This window comes from Pantherophis guttatus, chromosome 2, assembly GCF_059756535.1.
Source record: "Pantherophis guttatus breed Tessera chromosome 2, ASM5975653v1, whole genome shotgun sequence".
In the NCBI taxonomy this organism is placed as follows: domain Eukaryota; kingdom Metazoa; phylum Chordata; class Lepidosauria; order Squamata; family Colubridae; genus Pantherophis; species Pantherophis guttatus.
In genome coordinates this window covers 200415063-200427810 of record NC_142064.1, presented here as the reverse complement: position 1 = coordinate 200427810, position 12748 = coordinate 200415063, and the positions used below count along the sequence as shown (strand labels likewise).

Genomic DNA, 12748 nt, shown 5'->3' with positions numbered 1-12748 from the left:
TGAAGGATCATTTTTGTGGAGATGTAGGTTGGAACCAACTGACAGAGGTCCATTAAATTCCTAGCATTGCAAGTGGGTAATTTAGAAACATTTCCCCATCAGCAAATGTATGCAGAATATTCTTCTGACAGCACTTCTACATACCATTAAAGGATGATAATTAACCCAACACTAACGTTAGAAATCTTCTTTGTCAATTTTTATTTATTCATAATGATGTAAATCACCTTTCAGGAATAACATAATCTTCTTTTGTGTTTGAACAATACTCCAAAGATGTTTTGACACTGGCAACTCATTCGTGCAGGATAACTATAATTTATTGCTGTGCTCTCCCCCCTCCACACACTGCCCTTTACAGTTTTTAAGTATATTTCCTTTCAGAAATGTCAGGCACTAAGTAGTAGTTTATCTTCCCTGCCAACAAAGTGGAAAAACATCTGGCCCTAAAGCATCCGTATGACTTTATACATGATACGGAAATATTCTTTAGCACTAAATCTCTAGAAACAAAAAATGTGAATATAAAATCCTCGAGCTTAGTTCATGTAGTTTATTGTAATATCCTTTTCAAAACATATTTATAGCCCATTCAAATGTTGCCAAACAACAAGCTTTTAGAAGTGTTTGTTAAAATCCATAAAACAGTTATGTATTAAACATCTGGAGCTAAACCTTATAATACTCTCTGAAGCTAGAATTTCCTACTGTATTCATTTTTTGAAACTGAATCAAAATCAAATATTTAAAACTAGCTTCATTTACATCATTGCCTCTGATGTAATCAATTAATAGGATTTTAGATATTAACAGCATCGGCCATAAAAGTCCTATTTCAAACATATATTATTGAAAAAAATAAATAAAACTACAGTGTTAAAACTTAAAGCTCTGAAAATCAGGTTTTAAGCATATTATTATTTATAGAATGAAAATATAAGTCACAATGGATTTCAGAAGAATAACATAATAAGGAATGAGACATACACATTTGCAAATGTTGTAAGCTTTTACAATTTCGGGAACTGTTGATGCAAAAATTCAGGTTCCCCCCTTCTCTAAATTTCTCCAGAACCTCCTATTCTTTACTATAAGCAAAATTAAATGATACCATATAAAATGCTAAGTAAAAACATAAATAAATTCAAATTTAGCTTTCTGCCTAGTATACAAGTCCTAAAAAGCATAATTTTTTTTTCACATACTGTATTAGAGTCTTATCTACATTTAAATGCTGTCAGATCATTTTAGCTTGTTTTATACTTTAGTAATTTATTTATATTCAGGCAACATGAATTCATTATCATTCATACTGACTACTTTTCTACATTTGTTTAGGATTCAAGAGGAATAAATGTAAAACATCACTTTGACTTATACTTTTCTCTTGTCAGTATATATTTATCTACAACTACTTGAATAATCAGGAGTGTGAATAATCTATAATGACAAATTTATGCCATAGGTTTATGCCATAAAGCTGTTATGGAGTGAATTGTCCAATTAATGTTTCCAGCCAGCAGTCATGCTCTTTCTTTCAAGACCACAGGTAGTCCTTGATGTAGGATCAGTCATTTAAGTCCAGAGTTACAATGGCTCAGCAAGGTGTTTTATGATCCATAAAGCAATTCTGGCCTTCGTGAAAGAATCACTCTCACAGTCATGTGATTGTGATCTGGTATTTGGCAACCTGCTTGGCACTTACTGGTTGCCAAGTACCCTCAGAAAGTCAATGAGGAAGCTGGTAGAGAAGGTTGCAAGATGCTGCTGCCTGCCAAAGGATTTTCCCTCCCTTCCATGCATGGGGGAGGTGGGGCGGGAATCCTTCATTAGGCTGCAGAAATGAAGCTCAGATCTTCAGATCTTCACAAGCACTGCTTCATTTCTTCAGCTCAGTGCGGAGGGGAGAGGAACTCCTGCGGTGGGGCGGACAAACAAAGCAGGGACCTTCGTGATCTCCACTTCGTTTTTCCAGCCCAATGCAAGATGTCTATTTTGTGCCTGGAACGGAGTTGCCTGTCCACTTTCGGCAGGGCAGCTCTTTTGCCCAATGACCACAACTGAAAGATCTGGGATTGGAACAGTTGAGCGAAGCCTTACTTGGGCATCTCGCTTAATGACTGCTTTGTTTAACAACCAAGATCCCAATCCCAATTGTGCTCATAAGAATTGTACACTATTCCTCCAATACCATCCCATTAGAGCAATTTAGTATTAGACTGTTCTTTTAAACAAAATGTCATTTTTATTGAAAATACTCAGTCCTTCTTATGCTTATTTAGGCTCCTCCTACCTAAGCTATTTGTTCTTGCAATGCTTTTAGGGACACTTTTGTTCCTAAAATACTGCAGTTGTGGTAGTGCACTTGAAGCCTGCCCCTTATGTTCAATGTTGCACACAAAAATGATTGGAACTTGGATAGTATTGCTGTACCCATCATCCTGTCTTTTTGACCCCCCATGGACACAGATGTATGTCTCAGGAAAACTATACTCAATTCAAGCTCAGTCTTTGTTACATGGACACAGCAATATTTTCTTAGCAAAAGTATAGAACTGAGTTCCCACTGCCTTTTCTAGCAGAGTTACAAAAGAGATACAGGTAGTCCTTAACTTATGACCATAAATGAGCCCAAAATTTCTGCTGTTGAGACATTTGTTAAGTGAATTTTGCCCCATTTTACAATCTTTCCTGACTCAGTTGTTAAGTGAAACACTGCATTTGATAAGTTAGTAACCTGATTGTTAACTGAATTGACTTACTTTGCTTATTGACTTTGCTTATAAGAAGGTCGAAAAAGATAACCTTGGGACCTGTCATAAAATTGAACCAGTTGCCAAACATCTGAATTTTGATTGTATGATCATAGAAATGCTGCAAAGGTCTTAACTGTTTGAAAAAAGATCATACAGTACTGTTGTAACTTTGAATGGTCATTAAATGAACTGTTATAAATCAAGGAGTACCTGTACTTGCAAAGCACACCATGGGAAATACATTCTAGTTTTTTAGTTAACATTTATGTGATTGTGTCAATGATTTTTTTAGATTTTTCATACAATCAATTTGCTAGCTTAATGAAACATTAACCATTTTATTTTTCATTATTTTTCTTTAATGAGGAGGAATTTCTTGCTGCAATCTTTGTGTATCATAAGCGTCTGATAAATAACTCTGAATTAACAATCCCTGTATACACAGAGTAGTAATTAATTTCATTCTTCTGAGTAATTCAATGGCATTCAAAATATTTCAGCTAATGCTAACCAAATTGGTCAGTGAGACCAATACTTGTGAACTATTACAGCAACCATAGTGGATTGTCTGTTAATCGCTAAAATGATTAGAGATTTAAATGAAAGTCTCACTGCTTCTCTATGAATTTGTCCTACATCTAGGGGTATTATTGGAAGCCTTTCTTTGATTAACCTATTATACTGTCAGAAAACAAGAAGGCAAAAGGCATTTTCTATTATATTATTCTAATTTTGCAATGTTTTCCCTAGAGATCTTTCATCAAATACTGTCATTGTATTTTGCAGGGGCCAGGTAAAGACTTATTATTTGCATAAATTTCAATCATTTTGCTGCAGCCATACACATTCATCTGAGCTCATATGAACAAATTAAATATTCAGTTTCCAGAAAACATGGCTCAGATTCTAAGCCAAGGTGACCAGTTATCGCCTGTTTTGTAGACCAGGAAATCCTTGCAAGAGTGACTTGATCGTCATAGAAGTGAACTATTTTATGTGGAGTTGCCTTTGAGGTTCCCTAGAAAGTTGGAGTTCATGCAGAACAAAGCAACCACTATTATTTGAAAAGATTTGCTACTATGCCTATTCTGAGATTAATGCATCAAGTACCAATAGGTTTTTGGTCCCAATTCAAAATGCTGGTCACTAGCTATAAAACACTACAAGGCACAGCATCTATAAGGACCGTCTTGCCAAAAAGGATTCTGCCTATCTTGTCTGGCTAACTAGACATGTCCTTCTGGGAATTTGCCTCATGGGTGTAAAAGGTATCCAGTTGGTTTCAATGATATCTCTTCTCTGCAACAGCCCTCAAATTTTGATCTACATTAGTAGCTGAAGAATAGTTGATCCTGACTTTTCTTTCATTTCTAAAGGTACTGAAAGATAGTTTTATTTCAACAAGTTAGTATAAATTACTATATTTATCACTAATATATCATGTTGTTTTTGTTGTATATTCCTTGTTGTGCATTGCCCAGACTTGTGACTGGGAGAGTATAGAAGTATTAAAATAAAATCAGCTAGAAGGCCTTTTAAGAAAATACGGGATTGGAAGCATTGCTCAAACCTATTTTAGGACACACAATGTATGTGGCAGATTAAATTACCGTATTTTTTGGACTATAAGACACACCGGTGTATAAGATGCACCAAGATTTCAAAGAGGTAAGTAAGGAAAAAAAAAACGTTTTTGCCCTCCCCAGCCCCCAGGAGCATTTTGCAGGCCTCCCAAACACTCTTTGCGCCCTCTTTTTCGCAAAAATGGGCAAAAAAGGGGCCCATTTTTGAAAAAACGGGGTGCGCAGAGGGTTTGAAAAGCCTGCAGAGAGCTCCTGGGGGCCGGGGAGGGCAAAAATGCCCCCCTTTTTGTGAAAAACGGTCCTGTTTTTGCCAAAAATGGGGCATGCAGAGGGTTTGGGAGGCCTGCAGTGCGCTCCTGGGGGCTGGGGGAGACCTGAAGAGTGCCCCCAGGAGCACTCTGCAGGCCTCCCAAACCCTCTGTGCCCTGTTTTTGCAAAAAACGGGCCCATTTTTTGCAAAAATGGGATGAGCAGGGTGGGGCTTAGGGAGGCCAAAAATGGCTATATTCGGTGTATAAGATGCACCAACATTTCCACCCTGTTTTTTTTTTGGAGGGGGGGAGTTTGTCTTATACTCCAAAAATATGGTATGTTGAACATCACTATATTATTTTGATTTTTAAAGATTGTATGTCTTAAGAGTCTACATGACTTATGCCAAAAGATATCTTTATCAGATGTACTTTTTGTAGGAATTATACTAATTAAGTGATATAAACTGCAAATCATTCCATGATAAAGCATTTGTTTGAAATTTGAAACAACCTATATTTTGAGAAAAATATTACACAATTGGTTGTGGATTTTCATGGAAATTCTCCATACATTTTATCCAGTAATACCAAACCCTCCTAAAATAAATCCTGACAAAACAGATAAAGCAGCAAAAGGGAAAAAAATAATTTATTCAAAAATCCAGGTGCACAGTCTTTTCAAATGTGATTGCACTGACAAGTAACAAGTACTTTTCTAGTTCCAGGACACATTATGCAGAAATGCTTTCATTAATTTGTTCAAACATAAAAAGTTTGATAATAATATATGAAGCATATCCAAAATCTTCATTCATTGTTCTCTGCTTTTAGGTTTGTGGAGAATCAGTGGCCACAAATCTCTATTAAAACTTTTAAATATCTTTCCATATATGGGATAATTATATCCTACAGCACTTTATTTCACTCTTTTTATTTTGATATTTTTTAAGTGGTACTGGCTCAGATAACCATTACAGGTAGTCCTCAATTTATAAACAGTCATTTAGTGACTGTTACCATGGATTCCCCAAAAGGTACTTGTGACCCAGTTTTGAAGTTCTGAAGTCTGCATACCCTGCAGCCATGTGATTCATTTTGGGCTTTTGACAATTAGCCCGCATTTACTCCCATTTGCAGCATCCCATGGTTACACGACCTCAATTTATGACTTATTTTGCCTGCATTTACTTCCAGTTTTCAGTAAAATATGCCTATTGGCTAAAATGGGTCACTTAATGACTATGGCATTCACTTAGTGACTGTGGCATTTGCTTAATATCTGCCACAAAAAAAGTCAAAATCAGCGATAGTCACTTGGTGATCTGTTAACGATCAGCATGATTTACAGTCATAAAAACCAGGCTCATATAATCCTTCCATATAATAGAAAGACAAGTCCTAAAGTATTAATGTCATAATTTAAATGTTTATTTAAGAAATATTATATAAAAAATCTGAATTGCCAAATGATGTAACTTAATTGTATCTTGTTCATTAATACTATTACAATTACCATTAGAACCACAAAAAGTGCTTAAGATAAACTATCAAGATAATGTTTGAATTATTTATGATCATGCACATTCAAGAAAATAATGCACCCTTTAGAAAAATGATAAAAATGATTTTTTAATACAAAACTCCCTGTAAACAATACATGACTACAAAATTTTATGTAAATATGCATTTCTTTCAAAGCACTTTATGAATATAAGCACATGATTAGATTCTAAACAGAATCAATTCTTCCTCAGCTATATTAAGTTAAAAATTAACACTGTGTCAATAAGTAATGAATATATCATTTCTGAATATTGGGATTAACATTCTATGTACCAAAGAAATAAACTGCTCTAGTCTAAGATAATGGTAGTGTACCTTTTGGGCTCAGCATGCCTAACTTGATTCTGCTGGCATGACATCACCCTACAAACAAAAGAGACACAATTCTCTACATATTTATTTGAAAAAATAATGTGTGGCACTAGGTATTATATAAAGAAACATCAAATAATTACAAAAATAAAATAATAGTAAAATAAAGTCATTTTGGAGGGTTTAAAAAATAATTGCTGAATGTTGGGAAATGCTTGCATTGTGACCCAAAATGTCATGGCATGTGACACATATCATAGTTTTGACATCACTGATTCTAGAAAAATAAAAAAACAAAACTGTAGATTCTGACTTTTTTTTGTTGCTGCTGCTTTATTTTGTGAGATTGGAAGTTTTGGAAGACTAGAGTGAAAGGATCATCATTAGGAAAAAAAATCTATTCAGAATTCTAATTATTGTATTTCAAAACATAAATTTTCATACCTTCATAGCTGTAAATCCTAAGAAAGCTCCCACATGGGAATATTTTAGATAGAAAAGATGCTTTTAAAACCTACAAACAACTTTATAGGTGATCTTCCTGCAAAAAGTGTTAATACAGAGGAATGATATGTGAAGTACTAAACTTGTTTTACTTTCTCTATCAATGTGTGTTCTAATGAGAATGACACTTGTATTATTAGTCTACCTTGCTTGGACCATGCAATTTATGAACTATATATTTTAGCAATTATGGTTCGCAAGTTTGTTGTAGATTTTCAACACTAATTCATTTTTATTTTAATGAAACTATGCAAATGCATTACTATTTATTTATTAATAAATGAGGCAATATAATACCTTTAAAACTGATTATCCACTACTCAATTACTTTATGCAGGAAATCAATAGTTTATATCAACTATACATCTCCACCCCAGACCACCCCAATGATGCCCTTGCTGTGATGTCCCATTGCCTGGAGGCCGTGCGAATCTGGATGGGGAGAAACAAGCTCAGACTCAACCCCTCCAAGACCGAGTGGCTGTGGCTTCCGGCGTCCCGGTATAGTCAGCTGGTACCATCACTGACAATAGGGGATGAGATCTTGCTCCCCACAGAGAGGGCCCGCAACTTGGGTGTCCTCCTGGATTCACGGTTATCTTTAGAAGATCATTTGACGGCCGTGGCCAGGGGTGCCTTTTATCAGGTTAGCCTGATCCGCCAGTTGCGTCCCTTTCTGGATCGGGACGCCTTGCGCACGGTCACTCATGCCCTAGTTACCTCCCGTATGGACTACTGTAATGCTCTCTACATGGGGCTCCCCTTGAAAAGCACCCGGAGGCTCCAACTGGTCCAGAACGTAGCCGCGCGGGTAATTATGGGCGCAGCTCATTACGCCCATGTAACACCTCTCCTACGCGAGCTGCACTGGCTCCCGGTGGTCTTCCGGGTGCGATTCAAGGTGTTAGTTATCACCTTTAAAGCGCTCCATGGCTTAGGACCTGGGTATCTACGAGACCGTCTTTTGCCACCAATAGCCTCCCACCGACCAGTTCGTTCTCACAGGGAGGGACTACTCAGGGTACCGTCAAATTATGTCGACTGGCGACTCCCAGGGGGAGGGCCTTCTCTGTGGGGGCTCCAACCCTTTGGAATGAACTGCCCCCGGAGATACGGAATATCCCTGATCTCCGTGCTTTCCGCCATGCCCTCAAGACCCTGATGTTCCAACAGGCAGGGCTAAACATACAAACATGCGAATGATTTTTTAAATGTTATCTAATTCTGGGTTTTATTTAATTGACCAAACTAAGTAACAATTTTAATTAGCAATTTTATGATGTTTGTGTGTCTATATTTTTCTTGACTGTATACCGCCTTGAGTCCTATGGGAGAAAGGCGGTATAAAAATATAATAAATAAATAAATAAATAAAATAGTTAAAAGACAATAACTATTACCATTATTATCATACAGGAATAGTTTATGTATTTATTTATTTAAAAAAGAGTTTCTGGTTCCATTTTTATATTTAATAAGACATGACAAGGAAAGAGTCAAGCATATAAATAGTTGGACTTCCCAATCATTTTATTCTTATCTATGACTAGAACAAAACTGGGCCAGACAGTGCTTATAACTCTACAGAAATTGTGGAGTCCACATTATGCTGACTAATACTAATTTATCACTGAAAAGTCTTATATATGAAACATGGTAATCTACATTCTCTTTCTTTCTCCTGGTGAGATTCAAAAGGCCCACATCTCTAAGTAAAACTGTTCTTTGTGGATGACAGGTATTATTTATTAGAAAATGTAGATGCCATTAACTTCCTTAACAATTCTTTAACAAACACAGTAAAATGAACAATCAACAGCTATAACTGATACTTTTATAAAACTCCACTCCAGCATTTGGAGTGGAGAAAGAAAAAGCATTTGTACATGAAAGCAGTAATCCTATTAGAAAATTGCAAACCCAGTAGAAAGCCATCTTTACTCACTTCTATTGCAGCTCTAATTTAAAGATATAGCTAGGAAAATGTTTGAAATAAAATTTTGCATACTCATGATCTAAATTTGGAATAAACAGTTTTCCCCTTTCATATCTTCACAATTTTGCTATCTTCCTTAAATCCAGATGTATATAACAAATGCACTATTTCAATGGCTGTTTCCTTCAGAAAATCATTAGTCCTTCTATTAGTTTGTAAATACTTTGCAAGGACTGAGTTTTCGCTGTCAAATGCCTGGTTTGAACATTAATACACCATTAATTCTGGTTTTATGAGGATAACACATTAAATGGCACAAACTCACATTTGATATTTTTGCAATTTTTACATTCCTTGCAGTTACACAAGCAAAAAAATAAACCAGGAAGTCAGATTTAATTGTATGGAAAGGTAAAGTGACTTCAAACAAAGCATGCAGATACTCTGTTTAATGTCAGAACAGAGAATGACAATAAACACTCACATCAGACTCTTTCTCAGAAAATACAAATATAATTCATTCTGGTTAATTTTACACATAGCATTTAGTTTAAAAAATATTTCTTAAAATTTGAAATATTGCATGAAAACAAGAAATAATGAAAGCTTGAGCTTCAATATGAAGTTTAGAGTACTGTAGTGCAATGAAATCATGGTGTGTGATCAGTGACACGTCCATAGAAATTTCCAGCACACATTGAATAGCCTTACTAAAATCCAGCATTCATTAATGTCAGTAGTTTCTATATACTTATATTTCACTGAATTTTGTCTTGTTAATTTCTGGAAGGCACAAAGGAGAACACCATTACCCTGGTTGTATCATACAGTATCAGAATGCTTTTAACTACATAAAGAATTTAGTTTCGGGAGGAAAAAAGAAGATTCTTGTTTGCTTAAAGAAACCTTGAAGCCTACAGGATTGGAACAACATACTATTTCTCTAAGTTTCAATATTTAATTAGATAACCCCATCAAATCAATCTGATCTATATGTACAGTTTTATTCAAAAGTAAATCTAATTATTTTCTTGCAAATTAAAGAGGAATAAAAGGATGGCAAAATAAAACAAAATGATTTTATCGTAAGTATGATGTTATTTCTCAGGTTCCTTATGGGCAGAACTGAAACCCTACATGGGACTCTTAATTGGCTTGTGTGACTTGAACAGAAGAGGCCTTAGGTATAAATGACATACTTCGTTTTGTTCTTCTGATATTTTTCTATAGGGTTATGGTCTCTTTTATTGTAAACTTCCCAGCATCATTTTATTCAGTGAGATGGCATATCGATCTGGTTAATAAATAAATTAAAATAAAGCTGACAACCATACCTCAACTAAAAAGAAATATCAAGGGCATCAAGTACTGTAGTATGAGTTTCAAATCCCAGGTCAGTTCTCTTCTGGAAAAACAAAAAAAACAAAACTGCTCCACAGAAGAGAAAAGCACCAGGGAATCACTATCAAGAGTAGTGAAATTAAAAGGATACTACAATTTCATTCAAAGCCAATGGGGCCGGGAGCGATGCAGTGGGAAATGGCTTTTGGAGACTAATTTGCGGGTGGGGGGAGGAGGAACTGGACAGTCCCGCACACGGAACAGCTGCAAAACCTCTTAATTTCAGGGGCATTTATTGGTTCCCTAAAGTAAAAGAACTTCTCCCGCCACAAATAGTCATCACTATTTGTGATGACTATCTGTGATGACTATTCCTCTCCAAGAGAGAGGAAACCAAGACCTCCAACTATGAAAATGCTCTCTCTCTCTTTTCTCCTATGGGCCAAATACAAGCTTCTCACATCCCCTCAATTGCCTCCGCCCCCCACCCACCCACCCCCCGGTTTCGTGTCCGCCTCCACCTCCCGGATCCTTCTTCTCTTCTTCCTATTGAGCGGCCGCTCGCCCCAAGGGAAGCCAGGCGTCCCCTTCCGTCCTTGGCCCACAGAAAGGGCGGAGGGCATAGCGAGCGGTCCGCGTTTTGCTGCGCCCCCCCTCCCCTCCCGTCCCTTTTCGGAGCGCAACAAGCCTTCCTTCAGACAGAGCATGCCGGAGGGCAGTAGAGGAAAGGCTCCACGCCGCCACCTTCTCACCTGCACCTCCTCTCGGGCTGCGGCGGCTGCTCCCGGCGGCGCTCCCCCGCGGGCTCCCCCCGCGGCGCCGCCTCCCGCTCCTCCTCGCCCATCGCCGCCGACGGCATCCAGCTGCCGCTCCCGGTACAGCGCCCAGAGCCCCACGTTGGGGAGGAAGACGAGGGCGGCCAGCGCCAGCCCCACCGCCTGCAGCAGCCGCTTCTGCTTCCGCCGCATCCGAGACGCCGCCTGCGAAAAGGGGTTCAAGCGCGAGCCCAACTTTCCTCCGCGCGCTGAAGCCGATGACAGCGACGCTCGAGCCCCGGCGCGAGGCAAACCAGCCGCCAGCTCAGCCCGTTCCCTCCGTTTGGCAAGGCACTTCCGCTCTGGGGGCGGGCACTCCCACTCCTACCGCGAGCGAGCAAGCGAGTGAGGAGGGTGGCCGCGCAAAGCCCCGCCCACACCTCGAGCTGGACCGCGTACCCTCGCTTAGTAAACTCGTCGCGGGTGAGGCCACGGGAGCGCGGCGGTCCGCTGGCTTACCCCCTGTTGGAGGGCAAATGGTACCGGCCGCGCGGCTTTTTCCCTTGGGGGGGATACGAATGACCTGCCCGGCCCAAAGCAAGTCTAAGGGAAAGGAGGGGGGTGGGGAGGAGATTTTTAAATTTCGTTTTTAATATTGGAATCGAGTGAGGCGGGTCGATTTCAGCAAAGCCCCGCTTCTCCCCGGGAAGCCACGAAGAAAGAGAGCGAAGGCAGCCAAAGAGGGGCGCAAAAGGAAAAGGGGGCGGGAAGGGGTCGCGTCTTTATACCTTGAGAAGAGGAATCGGGGAGGCGGTTTCTACTTTTACAGAGAGAGAAAAAAAAAGAAAAAAGAAAAAAGGAGGAGGCTGGCTGGCTGCTCTAACGTGAATACCGTTGCTGGAGAAAGAAAGAAAGAAAGACATCCAGACTTGGATGCTAGGACCCGAGGAGGGCGGTGAAATAAGTTGAATAAAGAAAAATCAGCAGAGCTTTTGTGCGTGGAATAAATCCAGCCTTTCGATTTTAGCCCCTGATTTATACGGTGTGCATAATAGTCTTACAAGTATTCGCTGCACTTTCTCTCTTCTCCTCATCCTATTGTCTGGCTGCTTGGCTTCCTAGGTGAAGGTTTTCTTTTGCTTTCAATGCACTTGCATTCGACGAATTATTGCAATAACAGGGATTTGATTTTATTTTTCTCCAAGTCACTCTTCTCTCTTGGTGACTGCCTGGACAAATCCTGGCAGTTTTGCTTGGCAAGGTTTTTGAGAAATGGTTTGCCTTTGCCTCCTTCCTAAGGACTTGCATCAAGGTCACCCAGCTGGCTTTACAACTAGAAATCACAGTCTCCTGGTTTCTAGGTTGATGCTTTAACCCTTCCACCTTACTGATTGTCCCCTAAGATATATAACTGGCTTTCATTCCCAGAAAACTGTAATAAAAGCAAAGCCGGTGACTTTGAATTTTAAAAAGTTTTGTAAAATGTGTGTGTGTGTGTGTGTGTGTGTAGGAAGAATAGATTCAAGAACACACCCAATGATGATTTAGATTCCCAAAGCTAAGCAGTGTTAAGAGTATGTAAAATACATGTTTGTGTAGCTGTCATACTATTGATGTTGCACCAGTCTCTGCTGTATGTATTTGCAGCACTTGACCATTTTGTCAAGACTCAGAAACTAAACAAAATCAGATCTAGTTAGTACTTGGATGAAGAACACAAGGGAATTCCAGGATTACAGAATAA

At 38.7% G+C, this 12748-nt stretch overlaps 1 protein-coding gene across 1 annotated transcript in view; it reads right to left on the bottom strand.

The window, feature by feature from the left end:
• GALNT10 (polypeptide N-acetylgalactosaminyltransferase 10) overlaps positions 1-11857 on the bottom strand; it is a 57249-nt gene extending 45392 nt beyond the window's left edge. The window contains exon 1 of the mRNA XM_034401858.3: positions 11002-11857. Within this exon, the coding sequence (XP_034257749.2) occupies positions 11002-11217 (216 nt within the window). The 5' untranslated portion in view covers positions 11218-11857. The remainder of the gene's footprint in view (positions 1-11001) is intronic.
• Positions 11858-12748: the final 891 nt, after the last annotated feature.